Source organism: Notolepis coatsorum, assembly GCF_963971535.1.
Source record: "Notolepis coatsorum genome assembly, chromosome: 1".
Classification (NCBI taxonomy): Eukaryota; Metazoa; Chordata; class Actinopteri; order Aulopiformes; family Paralepididae; genus Notolepis; species Notolepis coatsorum.
In genome coordinates, this window is record NC_140165.1 from 113,905,721 (window position 1) to 113,932,201 (window position 26,481).

At 43.8% G+C, this 26,481-nt stretch overlaps 1 protein-coding gene across 1 annotated transcript in view; it reads left to right on the forward strand.

Moving 5' to 3' along the window:
- The window catches only part of alpk1 (alpha-kinase 1), a gene marked incomplete at its 5' end in the record, with an annotated part of 80,025 nt that extends 54,084 nt beyond the window's left edge, over positions 1-25,941 (forward strand). The window contains 5 exons of the mRNA XM_084337928.1: positions 3,169-5,017; positions 11,537-11,684; positions 13,923-14,085; positions 23,857-24,043; positions 25,722-25,941. Coding sequence (XP_084194054.1) covers positions 3,169-5,017; positions 11,537-11,684; positions 13,923-14,085; positions 23,857-24,043; positions 25,722-25,927 — 2,553 coding nt within the window. The 3' untranslated portion in view covers positions 25,928-25,941. The remainder of the gene's footprint in view (positions 1-3,168; positions 5,018-11,536; positions 11,685-13,922; positions 14,086-23,856; positions 24,044-25,721) is intronic.
- Between the last annotated feature and the right edge of the window lie 540 nt (positions 25,942-26,481).

The following is a 26,481-nucleotide window of genomic DNA, read 5'->3' on the forward strand; positions in this document are numbered from 1 at the left end:
GCACCAGCTGCAAAACATGCAGACGGCCGTCACACAACAAGAGAACAAGCCCTGTAACTACACGTATCTGGGTGGCCACATCTGCAAAACGACTACCCGATCGAATGACCACCCTGCAATTTAATATGTTTCTGTTGATTGTTTTACTTATCGCTAATATTATGGTATGTTTTACTGCTTAATAATATATATGCCACCGTTTGTATATTGGACCTGACCTGGCAACAAGTATGTTGATATTTCATGCCAACAAAGCCTACCCGAATTGAACTGAATTGAATAGAGAGAGAGAGAGAGAGAGAGAGAGAGAGAGAGAGAGAGAGAGAGAGAGAGAGAGAGAGAGAGAGAGAGAGAGAGAGAGCTATCTCTCTTGGCAGAACTCCCAGAATGAGCTATCTTTAGCAGTTTTTGTTTTGAAAACTTGAGAGTCTTATCCACAGAGGACAGAAAGGCACAGTTATGTGTATATGTGGAGAGTGTCGTGTAAAGAAATCAGGAAAAAGGGAGATGGAGAGAAAAATTTGACCAGAGGTCGAAAACATGCAATTAAAATCGATTAGTGGCCGCTACTGTTAAAAAAGGAGTCGCCCCAGTGTAACACACCTCACCGTGTTCGTTTTAGCCGTCCTTCCCAGACCTCGTCAACACAGTCCGCTCAACTTTTCCCTCCCGCAAAAACTCTGACGGATATTTATATAACAAGCTCAACGCTTACCTTTTTTTGTCGACAACCGTCAGAATTTCTACGGGAGAGGTCCGGAGCTGGCCGTGTGAGGGGGCCCGGCAGGGCGGTCTACAGGTCAAGGGTCACCAAATGTTGTGGAAAGGTTGTTTGACACAGCAGGAGACGATATTTCCAATTGTAACAAATAGGTAATTTATTTAAGAAAAGAAGTTCGTTAACAGCAAGAGCTATGGGTCAAAGATGATCGCCACAGCTTGAACAAAAAACACTCTCCCTTGGAACCCTTTGCCTGTCCCTAAATCCCCTCTCAGTCCTGCCCCCATGACAGATATGATGACGTGTCACATCATGTCAGATCTGACATGACGTACATTAAGATGATACGTAGATTTAACATTGGAGAGAGAGAGAACATGAGGAGAGATAAGCAAGATATGATATCCACACACGATATGATGTAAAACATTAAGAACATGAAGAGAGAGTGAGATATGTGTGTTTGTGTGTGTGTGTGTGTATGTGTGTGTGTGTCTGTGTGTGTGTGCGTCTGTGTACAGACGTGTGTGTATTGTATGTGTGTATTGTGACACAGGGAATGTGTGTGTGTGTCGGTGTGTATGTCTGTGCGACTGTGTGTGTCTGTGTGTGTGTGCTGTGTCTGTGTGTGTGCTGTGTATGTGTGTAAGAGAGAAAAGACACAAGATTAGAACACACGATATGATGTACTGAAATGTCCATCTGCTATCTTGAGGCTGTTTTAAGATTGAAGATTGAAGATTTAAGATCAGCCAGACTGTCGCCCTAGTGTCTTTGAGCCCTGCTAGTTGACCTATATTAAACTAGTCAAGACTAACCCCTTTCCTACCTCCACCCTCGTATACACATTTTCCCCAACAGTCCCCCATTTTCAATTCATCATAAATCATAAAGCTCAACTCGTTATTATTTTGCGCAGACCGCAGAAACACGGGAACGTCTTGATTATATTTAAAAGGCTTTATGTTAAACGAAACAAGTGGAATTTCGAAGCTGTAAGCAGAATACAAGTCATATGAATATAGTGTTCTTCCCCCTTTTTACTGTATAAGAAAGAATAGAAAACGCATTGCAATGACACTGTCAGAGTATGATATCTTCAAACATTCTAGAACATTTGTCGTCACAGATCATGTCCTAATAGAACATAGGCTATGGCATGGATCGTGATATTGTGTTGACTGTAATTATTACTGTACCGGTACCACCCATTGTGACAACAGCCTTGTGAGTCCCGCACACAAACATGATGGAATTCAAGTTCATGTATTGAAAGGCAGGCTACATCATACATGCAGTGAGATTCATTGTTCTTGTATATGTTCTCTATTATTGTTATATATATAGGCTACCCAATACTGACATCAAAATAGATTGTAGTATGCCTCTAGAAATCATATGCAGCAGGTAGAAAATTGACGGGAGATCCATCGCGATTTGGAATAAAATTGAGGAGAACTTTAATCCCTGGGTATTAATCAAACAACACGGGAAAAGGCAGTCATATTCCAGCGCGGTCTTTATTAGCCGACAACAAAATAGATGCCTCTAAAAATCATATAGCCAATCGAACACAACTAATAAAGGCATTCATATTACAGCACGGTTATAATGACACACAACCAACGCCAAACAGTGGTCAACGAACGGTCTTTATTAGTATTTTGAGCTGTCCAGGCAGAATTGCAGCAATGGTCTTAGGGAGCCGTTGATATCTGACATCACCGTTTACAAGTCCGCCTTTTATTTATCCCATAATACGCGATAGTGTCTTCTTGGTTCGACAGCAGTGAACAATCTTCGTGGAGTTTCTCAGAGTTCCGCTCGGGTCCGTCCATTATTTCACATCCCATGGGGGGTGTTTCCTCATTTTCATGACCATATATGGATAATCATGCGCGAGCATTGACGGTAGAACAAAGTGGTATTCATCAACACGGAGGAGCATAGAGCCTGATGAATCCCGACTTCCCTGTGCGTACACTAGTTCTACATTCTGTGCTTACGTGTGGAAATAGGTCATGTTCTACGCACACATTGATGAATGAGGGCCCTGAGGAGGAGGGTGATTCACCTACAGTTAGAGGAGTTCTATTTACATTTTACATTTAAGTTAGTCATTTAGCTTTTATCAAATGTGACTTACAAATTGTGTACAACAAGTCAGCAGGAGGGGTACACCTCTGGTGGCTAAGGGTAAGTGGTACTGTATTGTTCGTCTAGCATTGCAAGTTTTTTATGGAAACTTTACACCTACTGTATATAAAAATGGCAAACAATCAATATTCTATTTCAAACACCATGAGCCGGCTGGGTGTTCAGGACAACATGAGTCTACATTCCTCTATTTATCCAACATTGTGTGTCTCTCTCTGCCTTTATCCTCCCACCCCCATCCTTCTCTCTTTCTTTCTTATTTTCTCTCTCTGTCTCTTCTTTCTCTCTAGGCGACTCAAGGGACCTGCTTGTTATCCTACAGTTTCTCAGTGGAGTGCCCTTCCCCCGAGAGCCATGCCTTCCTGCAACAAGCCAGAGAGGCCTTTGAGGTTGGCCTGCTCACTAAAAGCGAGGCGGAGCCGGTCACCAGCCAACAGGAGCTTCACACCTTCCTCAAGGCTGCTTATTCCCTGACCGTCACCCACAAGTGGCTGGGCAGCACCCCGGTGGATGTCTTGCTACAGGCCACACAGGCCTGCCAAAAAGGTCTAGCTCTCTTCTACGACTACTTCCACGCCAACAGCCAAGAACGAGATGGCCTCTGTGTCGAGATCATGCGCCTGGTAACCCGGGTCAAGCTTCTGCTGCGGGTGGAACCATTCCCTAATTCCGACAAGGGGTCCTTTATCCCCGATAGCTACAGAGATGTGAAAGAGGCAGCAGGGGAATTTACCCTAGGTGCTTTCGCCCGGATCATGGGGAAGTTCCGGAAGTATCTTGCCTCGGTGTGCGAAGCCACCGACACAAACTGTAAGCATGAGCAAAGAGAGCAAGCGCCACCGAGGCTCTGTATAAACGCATTGGGAACAACCATCGGTACGCTCAATACAGAGTGTGCCACTGAAGACCGCAAAGGTCCAAAGGACACACTGAATAGAGATGAGAAAGCGCAGAAGCCATCTGCTCCTCCATGTCCACTTCAAAAGCAGGAGCGCTGTACCGCTCTCAGCACTACTGATGGCCTGGGGTCTTCGTGGCAGAACTTCTCATCGAGTGGTTCGGCGTCTCCTCGCCCTAGCGCCAGTGGCCGTACAGGGGGCAGTGTTTGCACAGAGGAAAATAGAGACAGTGTGTGTGATCAAAGCTGCCTGACCACCACAGAGGTCAGTGAGGACGACTCCAACCGTGGAGAGGAACACACTGATGAAAACGGGAAGCAAACCAGAGGCAGTCACAAAGCTAGTGTCAGTTCTCAAGCAGTCCCTGGAGCCTCGAAACATGTGGCTTCCTCTTCTAGCGCAGGAAGTGATCCCAAGCAGTTTGAAGTAATAGAAGGAGAAATGGAGACTGTAGGAACGGAGGAGGGCTGGGTCACTGATGCTGTTGCTGATGGTGGGCCACTGAACACGTCAGGGACTGTCGGGGCCATACAGTCCCTTTCCCAACTTAGTCTTGGAGAGTCCTTCAGCTCTCTCTGCGACAGCTTCGGCTCTCAATCGTCATGGGAGAAAATCTCCTCTGACCCACAATTCCCTGCTAATAATAGCAACCCACAGTTAACGGTCAGATCAGAACTAGGGAGAAAGCTGCCGGGGTCCAATGAGGCCCGCTGTTTCTCCCTAATGGAGACAATCAATTCTTCATCCAGCAACTCAGCTGCTGATCACAAGCACCCAGGAGGCCTTACATCTGGAGGGGAGATCGAATTACTGTCCAAACGACAGCCTCTTTGCACATTTGATGTGGATCCAAATGCGGAGACCGAGACAGAATCCCTTCCCGTTAGACCTGAGAATGTTGCCAAGGACCTTCATACACCCGTGCAATCTGTTCCACAGTGTACCTCCCCCGAAACCTCCCCAGAGAGTTCATTTCAGATGGTAGAGGAAGGAGAGATCGGATGTTCAGATACTAAGTTCGGCTCAACAGAGAAGCTGAATGGTCCCGACGAGAAGAACCCCTCGTGCTACAGTTGCCTGAAGCACAGCATTGTGGGTAGGGTCGCCCCCGAGGGACAGTATGTGTTGACAAGGCAGGACTACGACGCCCTCTTTGCCGGGGTTTGTCACGGATGTCTGTTGAAGAGGTTGCAGAGTGACACGACTGAATTCAAACTCAGGAAATACGGAAATGCCCACAGTAAGTTCCTGCCCTTAAAGGAATTGATTGATTTAACAATCAATAACTTTATTAACAGATTGCAGAATGGGTACAATACAGTACGGCTCAATACAAAACAACTGCTAAGAGGATGCAGACCAGAAAAAAACGTTTGTCTTGTTTACATCGGGGTCCCCCATTTTCAATTCATCAGGACATTTATGACATACAAGACATACAGATATACAGAACTGTGTAGTAAAAAGAGATCATAAAAAATATATACATCCGAAGGGGAAGAAACTGTACATTGGGGGGGGGGGGGGGATTTGGACATTTACAGGGGCCAGTTTCTAATTGCAGCCACCTGTAGGTGCTCTTTGAGAGCGGTTTTGAAGGAGGGTAGGGATTCGCATTCCTTCACGGTTGTGGGTAGGGCGTTCCACATTATTGTGGCATAATTGCAAAACGTGTTTAGTCCCTTGTTTGAGCAGAATCTGGGTTGAACATGATTTGTGGAACTCCCTCTGGTGTTGTGGTCGTGAAATTCACTGACCTTTGGGAACTATTTCGGTATGTACATGGGTACCTTAGTGGTGTTGTGTATCTTGTAGACCAGGCCCATTGCAAGTTGCTGTACTCTGTTGTCTACTCTAAGCCATCCTAGGTTGTCAAAATGGGCAGGGGTGAGGTGGGTTTTATAAGTAAGGCCAAGCAGTAGTCTGACCAGTTTGTTTTGTGATGTTTGTAGCCTTGTTTTTAGGGCCTTTGAGGTGCTTTGGTACCATGAGGTGCAAGCATAGTCGTAGTACCCTTGAATGAGTGCTCCTGTTAGAGTCTTCAAGGTATTCTTGTTTACCAGAGAGGAGATCCGGTACAATAATCTTGTTTGTTGGTTGACTTTTTTGATTACATTGGTTGCCATTTTGTCACAGGAAAGATTTGCCTCATGGCGGCTGGGTGGCGCAGCGGTCTAAGCCAGGGGCGGGGCTAGGGGGTGGCTACTTGGGCTCAAGCCCAGAATGTTTTCTGAAAAGCCCTGAATCTATTTAATTTTTTTTTTTTTTTTTTTTTTTTTTTTTTACAATTCATCATTGTTACATGAAAATATGTTTGCACCAGATTTAGCAGAAGCTAATTTCCATCTGTGGTCTATCCAGCTGCTAACTATTTGAGTGAGTTAAGTCTTGGTGTCATGGTAGACTCAGACCTAAGCTTTAAATCACAATCAACAAGTTGACAAAAACGTAATTCTTCCACCTTAGAAACATAGAAAAAGTACGGCCATTTATAAATCAAAAGGACGCTGAAAACCAGATCCATGCCTTTATCTCAAGCCAACTCGACTACTGTAATGCACTCCTTACCGGCCTCCCGAAAAAATACGATGATAACTATTTTATTGCAATGCACTATTGCATTATTTTATTCTATTTTACTAACTATTTTATTGCACTGCACTATTTTACTGTGTATCAGTGAATCATAGACGCCTGGCCATAAGAGCATTCGGAGCATCTCTGCTCTCCCACTATTGAACTTGGGGGAGCAACGGTATGCTCTTGCTCCACCACTTTTTGATCATATGAAAAATATGATATATCCCCCCCAATATATAAATCTAACCATAACTACGTTATGGTTAACTGAGTTTTATAGTGAAAAGAGCAGCTTTATTGGTCAAGATTGAAAGCTCTATATTGCAGGAAATTGCACGTACAGGTTAATTAAATTAAAAAAAAATCTGCCGTGGAGGGGATCGTGCCAAACCACCCCTTGCCTGCAAAGAAATAAAAAAAAAAAAAAAAAAAAAAGGGGGGGGCACCTATCTGGGCTAAGCCCCGGATCTCCTATAATCCTAAATCCGCCCCTGGTCTAAGCGAGACACCGGTATCGAATCCGGCTGTCAGCGTTGCCTCCGGCTTGGGCCGGCCGTCATACTGACTCAATTGGCAGAGTCAGCGGGAGGGGAGTCGATGAGTGGTAATCTGGTCATTGTAAACAGCGACTCCTACAGGTCAGTCAGGGCGCCTGCACAGCAAGGACAGGAGATGTCGAGGGTAGTGTGAGCCTCCCACACGTTACACCTCGCCAATGAGAGTCCGCGCTGGCAGGTGAAAAGAAGTGGCTGGCTGACTCCGCATGTATCGGAGGGGACATGCGATAGATTCTTCAACCCTCCCTACGACCGACCAGTGGGGGGCACATGCGAGCAACGATCAAGACAAGGGAGAGGGGAATTGGCACGACTAAATTGGGATGGGAGAAAAACAAAAAAAGAAGGAGAAAAAGTGGATAAAAAAAGGAAAGATTTGCCTCTAGGATGGAACCCAGGTAGGTAATTTCAACTTTCCCTGTGACAATTATGTCACCCACTGTAACAGAGAAGCCGTTGGCCTTGCTGAGTTTGCTATTTGATCCAAAGAGAATGGATTCTATTCTACCCAGGTGTAATGATAGTTTGTTACTGAACACGCCGACATGCCCACACTCACCACACCTGGTTACGTGGCAGAGTGGCACGGCCTCTGACACAGCTTGTTGACACTGAGGATCCCGATTAACAAAGCTATCTGCACATCGTTTCTGGCGCATAATGAGGTGATTTGAAGCCACACACAATGCATGGTATCCTGAATTTCCCCAAGCGGATTAATAAAGAAACACCTGCCTTGATGGTATTGATTGAAGGGGTGCTATAAGCTTGTGTAGCAGGGTGGATTATCCCTGCTTCGTGGGAACGGTTGCTGGCAGTCAGGAGGTAGCTGGACACAGTCGAACTCTGTCTGACTGCACCCTCGTCTTTGGGCCTGGGGCGTCGACTGGAGGCTGGTAGTGTGAGTGGATGGGGCCCGGGATTTACCAACCTGGTCTGGTACTCTGGTCTTCCTTCCCTGCCGCAGGGCGGTCAGCAGTACTCCCCAACACGCTCCCACTCCTCCCAGTTGCTCCTTAGACCCTCCCACACCTCGTGACTGAATTGTAATCAAATACTCTGAGTTCCCCCCGCAAGCAGTACCCTCCCTCAACGACCCTAGAAACCTTACAATGAAAAGGGGAGAGTGGGGTAGGAAGAGGTTAATCATATATACGTTACCCACACCAAAAGAGTTAATGCTGGGCGCAGGAATGGACACGCACACAGAACCCCATTCAAGTCTTTATATTAATTATACTGTCAGTTACAATTATTTAATAGGAGTGGTCTACTGGACCGAAGTCCTACTATAGCTCCTGTGTGTAACTCAATACCTCATAAACACGTATATTATACACCCACCTCTGGGTTAATATCAGGGATAATATACTTCACTGTGTTTGACTCATCACCCACGTCTGGGTCTACACCCTGTATAATACCTCAACAGGCTTTGATTATACGGCCAGAATAATACCGCCAAAGGCTTTAATTATAATGCACCAGGTCTGTAACTTCCCCACAGGGAAGGGTTAATTGAATGGGAAAATATTAATAAACACACATGTTATCACGCTCAAAGAAAAGGAAATAAAACAAAAGTGTGGACCCACAATTACCAAAACAAAAGCCCTATGCTAATGCCGGCATGTAATGTTTGGGGTCTGTGATCAGCAACGTTAATTTCGCCCGCAGGCTGCACCACACTGTGTATGATGTAAGGATCCGGAGCATAGCGTTTATACTCATCGAAAATGGCCGCCTCGCCGCGCCACTGTTGTCCGTGAGGCAAGATGGCGTTGAACGCTCTCGGCGCGTACACCAGCAGGCGGAGCTGTAGCAGAGAGGCAGTGCTGGCTGAGCTTGGGCTGGGCGATGACGACCTCTGCTGGGGGAAAAGAACTCCCGTGTCCTGCAGGCAGCCAGGAGCAGGTCTGAGTGAAGTCCTCCGGAGCAGGCTGAATGCAGGCAGCCGGGTGTAGGTCTGGTCGAAGTCAGCCGGAGCAGAATGGTGGTTGGCCCACGCTCGTCCCGGTGCGCGCACTCTATACCGCACACTGTAACTGCTATAACTCGTAGTTAAAGACTTGGATAATTGTTTAACCGCATGTTACCTATACCGCACACTGTAACTACTGTAACTCGATTGCTAGTGCTTGGCTCTGCACTTATTGTTCATAGTACTGCTGGTACTGCTAGGATATCGTGTCCACTAGCCAGTACTGGTTATCACCCGTTGTCCTCTCCCGGGGCACTCCGGCATAACGTCAGCAACGGGGCTATCCAGAGCCCCCGTTAGCTGTGACTTCTCGTTGTCAAGTTCACTGCCGAAGAGAGCAACTTCCGCTGGACTCCTCCCTTTATCATCTCCCAACTCTCTCCGCCACTCTCTGCCTGCTACCGCCCCCTGCTGGTCCCGCCTGCCAGTCACAAGGGGAGATGCATTGTAGAATATGATTCAGTACTGTCATAATAATAATAATAGTAATAATATTATTCCAATGCTCTTCAGAAGGGGACGCTTGTATCATTGTTCGTGTGAATATCAATGACACTAGTTAGAATGTCTTTGTGTACAAAAGTGATATAAGACACAGTCAGCAGTTCTGAATAATATACCATATTTTCCAGACTGCTACATTGCTTGGATACGCAGTAATCGGCGATCCTCTCATTCATACTTATGCATTTGAGGGAGGATCGTGCAGAAATGAGGCAGAGAGTGCGAACCGCACTATTAATTACATTATCATTATAAATATATATATAATACTAAAGCTTGCGCAATTTGCGGTGGCCAGTTTAGCCAGGAATCTCTAGGTGCAAAGTGTTGCTTGTTCTGACAGATGGCAATGGTCCTTTTTGTTTTGTTTACTGTCATATTGCCAGACACAACAATGGTTAAAACTCTGACCACGGCCTGCACCGTCAATCTCCGACCAGTGTCTTTGACTGACTATCCTGCTATTGGCCATGTCTGATCTGAAAACGGATTTGAAAACGTACATTAAACTGAGACACAAGTGATTACAACACCCCCTTCAAACATTGTGCATGGGTGTGTAGTACAATTTTTGCAGCTCTACATACCAGCTACTATCTATCTAGGTCGTCCTCGGACGGGCCCACCATCGGTGCTTCCAGTCATCCCGATCCTCCATGCATCTGGCTAGCTCGCCAGTGCTTTCTGCTCCCGCATCTCTCCTGAGTACGTCCACATATGTTAATGTGGGACGTCCTCGTGATCGATGCCCGTGTGTTGGGTCCCACAGCACAAGTTTGCTGGTTGGCAGCTCATAGTGTCTCTGGCAGTGACCTGCCAGCCTCATTCTCCTGACTGCCACTTTCTCGCTCACCCTTAGCTCATCCCTGTTGATGTTAAGCACCACACACATCATTCTGGTGTAGCACCCATCCAGGGACTTCTGCATGGTGGGCTTCAGGGTCCAGCGTTCACTGCCATACAGAAGGACAGACTCAAGTGTTGCATGAAAGAGGTTGAGCTTGATTTGACATTGAAAGGAGGGAGAAACACTGATTCGCTCACCTGATTTGCGGTGCGGCTGTGGTTAGCACTGTTGCCTCACAACAAGAAGGTCGTGGACCAGCAGGGGGCCTTTCTGTGTGGAGTTTGCATGTTCTCTCCCTGCATTTGTGTGAGTTTCCTCCAGGTACTCCGGTTTCCTTCCACTCCAAAAGACATGCATGCTAGGTATATCCTGCCATGGCCCTTGACCAAGCATTACAACAGGAGTCGGCCCCCGAGCACTGCACTATGTGTGGCTGCCCACTGCTCCTGAAACAGTTAGGGTGGGTCAAATGCAGAGGACATTACCCACATCCAAAAACTAAAGCACTAAAACTTGATTTATATAGAATAAAGCTCATGTTGGGTATAACAAAAGTAACAAAAAAATCCAGTGGGTCCACAAAATCAGCCTCCCATTCATTGTCCATGGAGCAGCTCCAGACGTTATACCTGATGACATCACAAGTTTGAGTCTTACTTCTTTGGTACCTGGCTTTGGGAGAGAGAGTAGCTCGTGTTCACGAATATGGATATAAGTTTCCTAGGCCGTAGGGCGGCTACGTGGTGTAGTGGGCAAGGCGCTCGCCACGAAATCTGGAGACGCTGGGCTTGCCTGTTCGAGCCCAGCGCTCCACATTGCTTTCAGTTTAGCTGGTCGTTCATACTAATACACATTGGCCGTATTAGGGGGTGGGAAACTGATGGGTGGGGATCGGGCGTTGTGGACAGCGACTCCTACAGGTCGGTTGGTGCGCCTGCGCAGTAGAATCAGGAGGTGTCGGGGGCAGCGTGAGCCTCCCACGCGTTACTCCTCGCCACTGAGAGATCGAGCTGCGCAGGTGAAAAGATGCGACTGCTGTTACCTCAAGTACCGGAGGGGACTTGTGCTCTGTATGACTTAGTCCACATTGCAGCCGGCTTGTGGGAGGCAAGAAACAGCGTCCGTGACAGGGGAGGGTTGAATTGGATGATACGAAATTGGGATGGGAGAAAAATATAGAAAATGGGAGAAAAAGTAGATAAAAAAAAAAAAAATCCTAGGCCGTGGAATTAACATAATGGAATTCTTGATTTGAGTGTTGCTCCCCTTTAAGTGTGTCTTCTCCCCCAGGTGCTCTCCATCTGAAGTTCTCCCGGGCCACAGGCCTGTGGACCGCCAGGGAGACGTGTGTTTACATCGGAGAGCCAATGGGCGTGCAGGGCCAGCAGAGAATGGCATTGTGGGTACAGTTCCTACACCAAGAGGAGAGACTAAGCAGGTACACGTCGACAACGCCATATTTAATTCAATACTGTATATAATTGTATGTAGCATGAAACGTTGTACTCATGGAAGGCTATGCCAGACACAGAAACGGACACATGGAGAAATGAAATAACTCCTGGTGGAAATTCATGTTTATGAAGTCACTTTGAGTTTCCGTGGTGGCGTGTTGGGGTCTTGTCTCTCATCACGGCAAAAAATATTCCAGGCGATGTCATCACATTAATGTATAGAAAAAGTGTATCTGTATTAGCCACTGTAAACAAGCCTAGCACAAGGGGTTAAACTTCAATATAACGCTCCAGTATACATGTACACTGTACGCCAGTATGTGTAACGTTCCCAGGGCCGGGCCTTGCGGGTCCGGTTATATGAATAACAGTGAACATTTCCTCCCTCCTGACAATGGTCGCCTACCTGGTCCCCTACCTCCTAACATTGGTCTACTACCTCCTCTACCTCCCTCTTGTGGCCAGACGAGCCAGTTGGTTCAGACACTGTTAATACATGTCATCACTCACTTGCTTACTGTAATTAATGGAATGATTAATGGGATGTCACAGTGTATGTTGTTGTTGTTGAACTTCCCCACCCTGGTGTAAATTGGTTTCCCTGTGTAGTGTTGTTTGGTGTATTGATTATTTGGTAGTGTGTTGTTTTGCTCTGTGCTGTGTCTCCCCCCAGCTGGGGGCAATTAGTAATTAGGGTTGCTATTTATGTGTGGCTTGCCCTCACCTGGGTGTGGAGACATTCCTTCATGTTACCTGGTCCTGTGCTGTCTGTATCATTCGTCGTTGTTCCTGTGCTGTATGTATCAAACTTTCGTCCTATTAGTGTTGCTCTGTCCAAAAGTAAGTGTATATTAGTTTCTCTTTTGTCATCTTTGATTTCGTGTGTTATGTCCGTTTTCTGGTTAGGTTTGGTTTATAGTCAGTGTCAGCACGGCTGTGCCTATTGTTGTACTCATATGTACTTTTGAGTAAACACTCTGAATTGTGATCATCGACTCCTGCCTCATCTCCCTGCTTATTCTTTCTGCTGCCTTGGGTTCTACCACCACGTATCGTATCGTAACGAGTATGCACGCAAATTCCAACTGAAACAGTCGGATGAATGAGAAGCTCATACGTCAGCATCCTTTCCTCCCCCAACAATTACCACTGATGCCCTTGAGCAAGGCACTTAACCCCCAACTGCTCCAGTGGCCAACGGTGTCAGACTGTGGTTGTACTGGGCAGCTCCTAGTGGTCAACAGTGTCAGACTGTGGTTGTACTGGGCAGCTCCTAGTGGTCCAGTGTCAGACTGTGGTTGTACTGGGCAGCTCCTAGTGGTCCAGTGTCAGACTGGTTGTACTGGGCAGCTCCTAGTGGTCAACAGTGTCAGACTGTGGTTGTACTGGGCAGCTCCTAGTGGTCAACAGTGTCAGATAGTGGTTGTACTGGGCAGCTCCTAGTGGTCAACAGTGTCAGACTGGTTGTACTGGGCAGCTCCTAGTGGTCAACAGTGTCAGACTGGTTGTACTGGGCAGCTCCTAGTGGTCAACAGTGTCAGACTGTGGTTGTACTGGGCAGCTCCTAGTGGTCCAGTGTCAGACTGTGGTTGTACTGGGCAGCTCCTAGTGGTCCAGTGTCAGACTGGTTGTACTGGGCAGCTCCTAGTGGTCAACAGTGTCAGACTGTGGTTGTACTGGGCAGCTCCTAGTGGTCAACAGTGTCAGACTGGTTGTACTGGGCAGCTCCTAGTGGTCAACAGTGTCTCAGACTCAATTTGAGACTGAATTGTGGATGTTTGTTTGAGTTTTTAGACACAAATTAGTTTTATTGTATACGTAGTGTTCAGTTCTGAAACAGACATTTTACCTGTATACTCAGAACCTTCACCCTGGGTGTTGTCAGTGTCATCTATAACCTCTTTCTCATTTCACTGTTTATGGAGCAGCTTCAGACTTTATACCTGATGACATCACAAGTTTTAGTTTTAGCACTCTAGTTTTTGGATGTGGGGGAGAGTTGTTCATGTTCACTAATATCTTCGGACTGTCTTAGACCATAGGAATAATGTGTGAATTCTCAAATTGGGCATAGTTCCTCTTAAAAGATACAAAGTGCAAAGTACAGTATTTATATATATTTTAGTGGTGTTGTATTAGGCTTATCTATATTGTTATATCACAAGTTTGTCTATGACTATGACTTTGTCTTTCAATTGTATATTTCACGTTTCTGTCCTCAGTTATGTGGGGAAAGATTACTTGAAGCCAAAGGGAATTCAGTTCCACCTGCACGATGTGGAGAGACAGATGACCGCCCAGTACTATGTGACGGAGTTCAACAAGAGCCTCTACGACCAGGAAGTGACCGCGCAGATCTTCTTCATCCCCTCAGAGGTTCTGCTGGTGAGGCCAAATCAGAAGACAATAGAAGACATGCAAACCAGTAGGCCATCGTTTGCGCTGTTGTTCAATTACACTGATTACCCGAAGAGACAACTGTCCTTTTTTTATTGGTACTTACTAGTCTGTCATGATGAAAAATGGCTGGAAAATGGGTTTTGCCTAGTCTTCGTATGGTTTTTTCAGTCTGAAATGTTATTTAGGCGCCGGGGGGATTGAAGGGTTTGAAGTCTATAGAATAACAAGATTCAGGGGCAGCTGGCGTAGCGGAGATTGCGCTCGTCACCAATGCAAGAGACTCCGGTCTCGAATCCCGGTGTCAGCATTGCCTTCGGCTTGGGCCGGCCGTCATACTGGCTCATTTGGCAGAGTCAGCGGGGGGAAGTCGATGGGTGGGGATTGGACGTTGTGGACAGCGACCCCTACAGGTCGGTTGGGGGATGCCTGCACAGCAGAGACAGGAAGTGGCGAGGGTAGGGTGAGCCTCCCATGCGTTACACCTCGCCAATGAGAGTCCGCGCTGGCAGGTGAAAAGATGTGACAGGCTGCCTCCTTGTGTGCCGGAGGGAACACGTGATGCAAGGCTTCTATCCTCCCTACAACTGACCAGTGGGGGGCATAGTCGAGCAACGTTCAAGACAGGGGAGGGGAGAATTGGATACACGAAATTGGGATGGGAGAAAAATAGAAAAATAAGGAGAAAAAGTGGATAAAAAAGAAATCATAACAAGATTCAGATTCAGGCATTACAGTGTATGCATTTTTTCATAATTTTTTCACAGTAACAACAACACAGACACAGGACAAAAACAGTGCAGTGGAGGATTAATAATTTAAATACATATACATATATATATATATAAAGTGTAAAGTGCAGAGTTCCAGTAAAGACCAGTGCAGTGTGATTGTGCCATTGTCACTTGGGGGCGGAGGGCGGGGGGTCCTGAGGCATTGATCAGCCTGGCGGCTGAGGGGAAGAAACTCAAGAGTCAAGAGTCAGTCTGTGACGAGCTTTCACAGCCTTTGGGATCCTCAGCCTTCTCCCAGAGGGGAGCAGGGTGAAGAGGCTGTGTCCGGGGTGGGAGGGGTCGGCCATGATCTTTCTTGCCCTCGACAAGCTGTTCAATTTCAATATTGTAAATACAATATTTTATCAATTTGATGTCAAGACTAGCAAATCGTTAGTCTAGTTCACCCTTGTTATTTGTAAATCATCAAAACAGGTGAAATACGTCATCAGTTTGCACCCAAAATATAAAATAAACGTTTAAAAAGGATCCACTGAATGACGTTCTGAGTTTAAAATGTCAATATGTTTCTAAGACTCTAAACATGGCAAATCTGTTGCTAAATCAAATATGCCTCCTCTGCTTGTACTGGTATAAGTAATTTTACGTCTCACTCCATTCACTTCATAGAGTCCCTTGTCTGCTTATTTTCCCAGAGCTGGTGATGGAAGTAGCTAGTAGGGAGTTCCATGTCTCGGTTCCCCCCATCTCTGATACAAACACATGTGTACTATGGCCATAGAGACTCAGAGCTAATAACAACAAGTTACTGCTCATTTTATGCTCCATCTGAAAATAGTACATCTAAAAAGAAATGCTACATTAAAAACGATATTGTTGTCTTACTATACACCCCTTGCGGGTCTCGAACTGTTGTAACTTATAATGTTATTATCATCAGCAGGGGGTCCTACTAATCACCCCAAAGTACCAGAAAATACCCCAAAATACCCCCAAATACCCCAAAGTATACCCCAAAATACCAGAAAATACCCCAAAATACCCCAAAGTACCCCAAAGTACCCCAAAGTACCAGAAAATACCCCAAAATACCCTAAAATACCCCAAAGTATACCCCAAAATACCAGAAAATACCCCAAAATACCCTAAAATACCCCAAAGTATACCCCAAAGTACCAGAAAATACCAGAAAATACCCCAAAATACCCTAAAATACCCCAAAGTACCAGAAAATACCAGAAAATACCCCAAAATACCCTAAAATACCCCAAAGTATACCCCAAAGTACCAGAAAATACCCCAAAATACCCTAAAATACCCTAAAATACCCCCAAAGTATACCCCAAAGTACCAGAAAATACCCCAAAGTACCCCAAAATACCCCAAAGTATACCCCAAAGTACCAGAAAATACACCAAAGTACCCCAAAATACCCCAAAGTACCCTAAAGTACCCCAAAATACCCCACAGTACCCCAAAATACCCCAAAGTACCCCAAAGTATACCCCAAAATACCCCACAGTACCCCAAAATACCCCAAAGTACCCCAAAGTGCCTGTAAATATACCACAAAGTACCACGAAATACCTAAAATGAAAAACTAAAATGTGCACATTTTGTGTAATAGTGTGTAATAGTGTAATAGTGTAATAGTTTGTAATAGTGTAATAGTGTAATACTGTAATAGTATGTAATAGTGTAATAGTGTGTAATAGTGTAATAGTGTGTAATAGTGTGTAATAGTGTGCTAGTGTAATAGTGTAATAGTGTGCTAGTGTGTAATAGTATAATAGTGTAATAGTGTGTAATAGTGTGTAATAGTGTAATAGTGTGTAATAGTGTAATAGTGTGCTAGTGTGTAATAGTGTAATAGTGTGTAATAATGTAATAGTGTGCTAGTGTAATATTGTAATAGTGTAATAGTGTGTAATAGTGTACTAGTGTGTAATAGTGTAATAGTGTAATACCACGAAATACCTAAAATGAAAAACTAAAATGTGCACATTTTGTGTAATAGTGTGTAATAGTGTAATAGTGTGTAATACTGTAATAGTATGTGTTGTGAAGGATCAGATTAAACCGAATATATATATTTATTTATATATATATATTTAATAGTATTTGTATATCGTTTGATATCCCCTGTATATTCCTTGTACAATATGCACTGAATATCCCTTTAGTCTACTAAACAGCCCATAATAGTTTCATTCTACCATTGGACGAGAACCTGGCGCCAGCAGCCATACCCCTAGGTTCAAGTTCAATCGTGCCGCCCAACATGTCGTGGCAAGCCCGGTTCCGCGTAGGAATACGTCTGGCGAAATACGAATGGTACTATTTGTTCACAGCGCATATATATATGGCGCAAGTAAAGTAGAACTTTCTTTTAGTCCATTAGTTCTTTACCCTCCAACCGAGTAACAGACGCGAAGCCTCACCCACGACGCACGTGTGGTGCAGTAAGGCCTACTTGGCCTCAGAATAGGCATTGAGATATCGTGTGGATTAATAGTTGAATTGTCATAGTTTGGCACTATACCGTCGAGTTGGACGTATTTCTATTAAGCTAATAATAGTCTATTTATGTATGGTGCATCGTTCGGTTAGAGTTATAAAGTTATCAGTACCCCCATCGTTCCTGACGTTATCTGGAGTCTTAACCAGGCTGGGCAGACCACTAGTGGTGCTTGCATCCGAGGAGCTCCGGGCCAGGGCGACTGGACCTGTACATTGGATTACTCTACCCGGACGACGGCGAGCCTTCCACGGCTTGGATTATGCTTTGGGTGCTTTGATTATTCCATGGATAACGGCCAACACTGCGGAGTGTTGGAACTACCCCCCGGAGAGGAGTCCAGGTGAGACGGCGCTCTACACCAGTGAGGTCGCCTCACGTCTCTTTGTTGTGGACCGGCAGCTACCGTCCACCAGAGGGTCCAGCTGTATTCATCTGCGGACCGAGGTTCTGTGGGCACCGTGTTCAAGACTTTGAATTCTCCCAAGAAATCGTCGGCCAGATGGGATACCGCCAGCGGCTCTTCTAACCAACCAGCGGGACCCCCCCCCCCCCTTAGTGTATCCAGCTATAATCATTTAAGTACCATCGCTATAGTTCCCTAAAGAACCGGGTGTATACTTACTCCCTGCGTAACCAGAGATTGGACATTCAATGTTGATTTACCTACGAATACTCATTTGCCATACAAGTGCATTTCAAATCATAAGTGTAAACAAGTGAACGTTGTATATACCTTTTGCTATATTAAATATTCGATTTGTACATTTGTGTGGACTTCGTTTCATCAGGTGGGAAAGTGTTCATCATATCTATATCATGTACTGGATGGCCAGAAGTTAAAGTACAAGAGGTAGTGGTTTAATAATACCATACTTAACAATACAGTCAGGGAATTGTACCCCTCAGTTACAGTATGTAATAGTGTAATAGTGTAATAGTGTGTAATAGTGTAATAGTGTTGTCATGTACAAAGGTCTGTTGACCACACAAAATAGTAACTGGAGCCGGCTGCACATGAACAAAAAACAGCCTCTCTCAGTAAATGCAAAAACAGTCCCGGGCAGGTAGGTAATAAACACAAGGCGTTGTTCCAAAAATAGTAAATTATATTTATTAGGCAGGGTAGGGATTGAAACCTCCACTGCTTTATTATGGTAAGGAGGGGAAGTAATCCCACAAACATATAAACAAACAGGGAAAAAGGTAGTTGGAGAACACACAGGGTAAATCTAATAAACGCTAGTATGGGCTGTGTCTACAGACACCAACCAACCAGGTTGGCACTGGAATATCACCCAGCACTAAGGTATCAAAGGTACAAGTCCACACTCAGTGGAACTAGGCTTAAAGCCAACAAGAGAATACTCAATAGTTGAGAAGTGGCGCAGAGGCCAACAATATCTACATATATATACTTAAAGGTACAAGTCCACACTCAGTGGAACTAGGCTTAAAGCCAACAAGAGAATACTCACAATCCCAAGCACAATCACAAGCACAATACTAATCCCACACAACAGTGGAAAACAATGGCAACCTCACTCCACTCTGGTCACTGGCAATTGACAGAATGAGGCGCCCAGACGTGTGTGTGCTGTCAGGTATTTGTCCACCCGTCCCTCTCGAGGTGATTGCCATCAGCTGTCATTCATTAGGCAATCAGCACTCTTCAGTGTAGGGACGGGCGGCACCTGACAGAGAAAAAGAGACAGCATTAGCTCTCATGCTCACACACACACACACATCACATACAAAACATAACACATTAAATATACTAACCTGATGTTCAGATGGTATCATAAATACAGTAATAATGGTAATGACCAACCCACGTACCCATGTACGTCACAAGTGTAATAGTGTAATAGTGTGTAATAGTGTGCTAGTGTAATAGTGTGTAATAGTGTAATAGTGTGTAATAGTGTAATAGTGTGTAATAGTGTAATAGTGTGTAATAGTGTAATAGTGTGTAAAAGTGTAATAGTGTGTAATAGTGTAATAGTGTAATAGTGTGCTAGTGTAATAGTGTGCTAGTGTGTAATAGTGTAATAGTGTGCTAGTGTGTAAGTGTGTAATAGTGTGTAATAGTGTAATAGTGTGTAATAGTGTGTAATAGTGTGCTAGTGTAATAGTGTGTAATAGTGTAATAGTGTGTAATAGTGTAATAGTGTAGTAGTGTGTAATAGTGTCTATTACACTATTACACACTATTACACTATTACACTATTACACTATTACACACTATTACACACTATTACACTAACACACTATTACACTATTACACACTATTACACTATTACACACTATTACACTATTACACACTATTACACTATTACACTATTACACACTATTACACTATTACACACTATTACACTATTACACACTATTACACTATTACACTAGCACACTATTACGCACTATTACACTATTACACACTATTACATTATTACACACTATTACACACTATTACACTATTACACACTATTACACTATTACACACTATTACACTATTACACTATTACACACTATTACACTATTACACACTATTACACACTATTACACACTATTACACTATTACACACTATTACACTATTACACTATTACACTATTACACACTATTACACACTATTACATTATTACACACTATTACACTATTACACACTATTACACTATTACACACTAGCACACTATTACACACTATTACACACTATTACACTAGCACACTATTACACTATTACACACTATTACACTATTACACTATTACACACTAGCACACTATTACACTATTATACTATTACACTATTACACTAGCACACTATTACACACTATTACACACTATTACACTAGCACACTATTACACTATTACACACTATTACACTATTACACTATTACACACTAGCACACTATTACACTATTATACTATTACACTATTACACTAGCACACTATTACACTATTACACACTATTACACACTATTACACTATTACACTATTACACACTATTACACACTATTACACACTATTACACTATTACACTATTACACACTATTACACACTATTACACTATTACACACTATTACAGTATTACAGTATTACACTATTACACTATTACACACTATTACACTCTTACACAAAATGTGCACATTTTAGTTTTAAATTTGAGGTATTTTGTGGTACCATGTGGTATATTTCCAGGCACTTTTGGGTATTTTGGGATATGTTGGGTTACTGTGGGGTATTTTGGGGTATACTTTGGGGTACTTTGGGGGTATTTTGGTGGTATTTTCTGGTATTTTCTGGTACTTTGGGGTATACTTTGGGGGTATTTTAGGGTATTTTGGGGTATTTTGGGTTATTTTCTGGTATTTTCTGGTACTTTGGGGTATACTTTGGGGTATTTTCTGGTATTTTCTGGTACTTTGGGGTATACTTTGGGGTATTTTGGGGTACTTTGGGGTATTTTCTGGTATTTTGGGGTATACTTTGGGGGTATTTTCTGGTACTTTGGGGTATTTTCTGGTATTTTGGGGTATACTTTGGGGTATTTTGGGGTATTTTCTGGTACTTTGGGGTATTTTGGGGTATTTTGGGTAGGGCTGGGCGATATGACGATATTATATAAATATCGGGTACAGTTCATTAACGATACACTTTTTAAACGTATCGTGGATATCGTGATGTTTTGCCCAAGAGGATTGTGTCGCGTCAATCTGGTCCACACGTTGACACTTTTGAACAGCACACACACTACTGCATCAAAAGTTACTACTTATGATAACAAAGGCATTCGTTTTGTGGCATTGACGTTATATAGTTACACTTTCAATAACATCAGCGTATTTACATAGCAACGTCCGAGGTCGACCTAGATATAGCAAGCATTAGTCGTTCATATCTCAGCCCGTGCTGACTCCGTTGTGCCCATTCTGCGGTCTGTTAATAACGTTTTCATATACATTTACATTTACATTTACATTTAGTCATTTAGCTGACGCTTTTATCCAAAGCGACTTACAAGTTCTGTACGACAAGCCATCAGGAAGAGCACAACTCTATCAGCTGAGTAACAATGTTCATCAAAGTGTTGAGTGCTACAGTGTAGGTTAGTTTATTAGGACAAGTGCATGACAGTATGGTTAGTTAGGGTTAGATTTTTTTTTTTTTTTTTTTTTTTTTTTTATTCAGATAATGGTTGAAGAAGTGAGTCTTTAGTCGACGGCGAAAGATTGGACGTGTTTCGGCTGTCCTAACTGGGGTGGGTAGTTCATTCCACCATTGTGGGGCAAGGACTGAGAATAGGCGACTTCTCTTTGATGACCCTCCCGGAGCTTGGATAGGAGTAGGTCTGAGGCGGCCAGAAGATGCAGAGCGTAGGGGTCTTGAGGGTGTGTAGTTAGAGACCATTGACCGGAGGTAGGCGGGAGCAGTTCCCTTTGCCGCACGGTATGCTAGGTCAAGGGCCTTGAAGCGGATTCGTGCAGCAATGGGGAGCCAGTGCAGGTCCCTAAGAAGTGGGGTGACATGACATATCAGACAGATGTATGGAAAGGCTTTTATTATAACATCCGTTGCAGTAAAATCATTATGCCTCCAGTCGTTTAGTCATTCTGCAGAGCTAAAAGCTAAACGTCGGCCGCGGCGAGCTATCGCTGCCATTGTTGTTTTCATTGAGCTCTCCAATGGCGGAAGTAAAAAATGAATACGCGCTTGCCGATTGGTGCTAAGAACAGCAGGGCGGGTGCAAGCGATGTGACGTAATTGGCAGACGCGACTGTCAATCAAAATGATTCTGTTTGCCGACTGAATGAATATAAACGTTATTAACAGATTGCAGCATAGGTACAATACAGTACAGCTCAATACAACAACAGTCAACAGTGGACTGGAGGATGCAGACCAGAGAAAGACTTTCGTCTTGTTTACATCAGGGTCCCCCATTTTCAATTCATCATATTTCATATCTAAATCATATAATATCTCATTGCTAAATATATGCAATATATAATCTAATAATCCAATAATCTAAATCTAATATATAATATAAAAATGCTAAATGCATGGGTATTTTATTTTGTCTTTAATGTTAGCTTGCAAACTCAAATACTGTCTTGGTAAGCCTCATAATGAATTGTTTGGAGAAAAAAAGAAAAACATCGTGATGCGTATCGTGTATCGCCGAAAGGTCAGAAAATATCGTGATATCATATTTAGGCCATATCGCCCAGCCCTAATTTTGGGGTATACTTTGGAGTATTTGGGGGTATTTTCTGGTACTTTGGGGTATACTTTGGGGTATTTTGGGGTATTTTGGGGTATTTTCTGGTACTGTGGGGTGATTAGTAGGACCCTCAGCGGGTACTGTGGGGTGATTAGTAGGACCCTCAGCGGGGTGATTAGTAGGACCCTCAGCGGGTCAGGACTAGAAGCATATGATTGAAGCCAAGTGGCTATCTACCTAGCCTACCTACCAAATTATACTTTTTATGTACTTTTGATTACTTTTGCTTACCAAAATAGTACACTTTTAATACATTTACAAAAGTACAACTTAGATTTGGTAAAGAAATCACATAATAAGTACCAAAATACATTGAATGAATGAATGAATGAATGAATGAATGAATGAATGAATGAATGAAAAAAGTTTATTTTTGAACATGTATTCCTCCAAACAAATCACAGTATCTAGCTCCGTCAAACAGAACAATCATAATATTTTTTTTTATTATAAACAAAAGGTCAAGAGCAATGTAGTTAGTTGACATGTTCAAAAAAGTAGTAGAGGGAAGCTAAGTATACTGTCAGAAAAGTATATATGTGTGGGCGGCTACGTGGTGCAGTGGGCAAGGCGCTTACCACGAATACGAGACGCTGGGTTCGCCTGTTCGAGCCCAGCTCTCCACATTGCTTTCAGTTTAGCTGGTCGTCCGTACTAATACACATTGGCAGTATTAGGGGGTGGGGATCGGGCGTTGTGGACAGCGACTCCTACAGGTCGGTTGGTGCGCCTGCGCAGTAGAATCAGGAAGCGATGGGGGCGGCGCCCCTCCAAAGCCCAGACCCCTGACGCTGAAAGATCGCGCTGCGCAGGTGAAAAGATGCGACTGCTGTTACCTCGAGTACCGGAGGGGACTCGTGCTATGTATGACTTAGTCCACATTGCAGCCGGCTTGTGGGAGGCAAGAAACAGCGTTCGAGACAGGGGAGGGTTGAATTGGATGATACGAAATTGGGATGGGAGAAAAATAGAAAATGGGAGAAAAAGTGGATAAAAAAAAATATATATATATATATGATTCGAAATATACTTTTAAGTTGATGAGTGCTACCATACATCTTTGGATGTTGGTTTTGGTCCACAGTAAGAGCTTCTTTCTGGGAAGGTGCATCCAACTCCTTCGCTACACTAAGAATATACTTTCAGGAAAAACATTTTAGACTTGAGATCAGTTGTTCCAAATAACGTTCCACTTCTCTTGTGTGTCGTGCGTTTGGCGGGTGGACAGACGTTGGAGGAGGACGAGATTGTGGGCTGTGTCACAGTGGAACCCTACATGCTGGGAGACTTCGTGAAGCTCACCAACAACACCGTCAAGAAAGACAAGAGGCTCCAGGCCACCGAATACGGCATCGCCTTCGGCCACTTCACCTACCAGTTCTCCGACTGCCAAGAGGTCGTGGTGGACCTACAAGGTGTGTGTAGTGTGTCGTGCATAGAAGAACCAGACAGCGTAAAGGAACATGCCAACATTTATTGTCATCATACAGCACAAGTAGAGTAACAAAAATATATACAGGTAGGGTATATGGGGTTCAGAGTTCAGAGTTTATACGGTATGGGGGTGTGGCTGTCATCAAACATGCAGGTGCTCTGGTGAAAAGTTCCCCATGAATAACTACCTGTATAGTCACGCCTCCAAGAGGAGTTAACAGGGAGTTAATAGACAATAGGGTTCAAGGCCCTGTGATTGGTAAATCACTCAAGCAAAATTGGATGTGCATTCGTTTCATGTGTTCATTTGTGACTATAGTCTTTTTAATGGGGATGTGGGTGGTTTAAGGTTTTAAACTGCGTGGATATCAAACAGGGAAGAAAATGGGTAAAGAGACGGTTTTAAACTGTTAAACAGTAATTCAGCATTATTTTATTCTGTTTAGAGCTATACGCTGCTCTGTTGTGCCACCTAGACTAATTACATCAACACTGTGACTATTGTAATGTAAATGAGGGCTATTTTATTTGATTGAACTATTTTATTGCACTGCACTATTGCTGTCTATTCTATTTTACTAACTATTTTATTGCACTACACTATTGCACTATTTTACTCTGTCTATTCTATTTTACTCTTTTTATTATTGTCTATTTTAAGGCATCTGCATGCTACAGAAACTGCAAAGCAACTGCAACACAACATCAGCACGACTTCAACGCAACATGTTGCAGAGGGTGTTGTAGAGTGTGTTGTGAGGATGTTGCGTCCTCTCCCCAAAATCTAATCTGAACAACCTTGCGTTGATGTTGCGTAGCAGTGATTGGTTGGTTAGCGAATGGGGGCGGGGCTGTCATAGAATAATATTGGCAGGGAGGAATACCATCCTCCATTGTTGTAGCCAGCCAGCTAGCGTTGATGCTATTCAATGCTATCATACCCAACTAACGTTAATGCCATTCAAAATGTATTAACATAGCTACAACAACACACAGTAACGTTAATATAGTTACATGCATCATTGTTTACAATGAACGGTGGGGCAGTTCGAAAGGACTGGACACGGACAAGTTAAACAGCAATCAATTAATTTAATATAACAGGTAGTTCGAGCTGCATTTTCGTGCCTACAACCACAACCACAGCCACAGGGATATATCCAGCTTTGACGAGCTCTCTCTCCTCCCTGCCGATTAAATTCAGAAGCTCTTCCTCGACCTCGAGTGCCTGTAGCTGCCTGCATTTGCACAAAGGCGTCCATCCCTGCTGCTAGCTAACATTAAAACTAACCTAAAGTTACACAAGCAGAATACATCACAAATACTTCCGGTCGGGGGATTTCAAAATAAAAGAGCGACGTCTAAAAGCACCGTAAATACGTTTATTTTGTACATTATCTAACGTTAACACGAACCTAAACTAACCATAAATAACAATCTGTATAGTCAAAGTCACGCCTCAAAGAGGAGTTAACCATAAATAACAATCTGTATAGTCAAAGTCACGCCTCAATGAGGAGTTAACCATAAATAACAATATGTATAGTCAAAGTCACACATCCAAGAGGAGTTGACCATAAATAAAACAAGTTTTTGAGCAGAGGGGATCTTTAACTATGATTTTGTTTATACCTGTGAAAACGTCATCTCCTTCCACAGGATGGGTGACAGCCAATGGGAAAGGGCTCACCTACCTGACTGACCCTCAGATCCACTCTCGCAGGACCCCTAGGGGCCCCTCCAACTTTGCTGACAGGGGCCTGAGGTACTTTCTTGAGGAACAACATGGACCAGAATGCAATGCAATTTGCCATCTGCTCAAACTGCCCCCAATAAAAACCGAGGCGTCCTCTCGTCACCTTTAAACTATCAGTGTAAAATTGTCAAAGGTCACAGCCAGCAGGACCAAAGAATGATGACCTCTCGGACACCTGAGGGAACACGTTCTTTCTCACCCCCTACTAGATTTTGGTCTGAATACCAAAATCCCAGACGACCAAACCACGCGTCAAGACGGAGAGGGTCAAGTCACCATGTCAAGCCATACTCCAGAAACGCTGAAAATTAAAACATATATCTGTTTGTTTGAATAAATGTAATGAGCATGGCCCTGATTTCAAGCACTGAGCTGGAAGACAGTTATTATGAAAATATGTCTATTTGTATTATTTTTCCCTACTTGTGTAATACTGTATAATACTGTGTAATACTGTGTCCACAATATCTTATACAACCCTAAAAGAAAGAACCTCTAGTAACCTCTGGTAATGTGAGCCGTCAGAAGGGAGCCTCTCCAGACGGCCTTGTAGCTTAAGAACCGAGCAGCAGGTTGGCACAGGTTAACCCTTGCATGCCCTGTTAAAAGGGAAAGATCCTATACTGTCCAAAGGGGTCTATCTACATGTAGGATGTATAATGT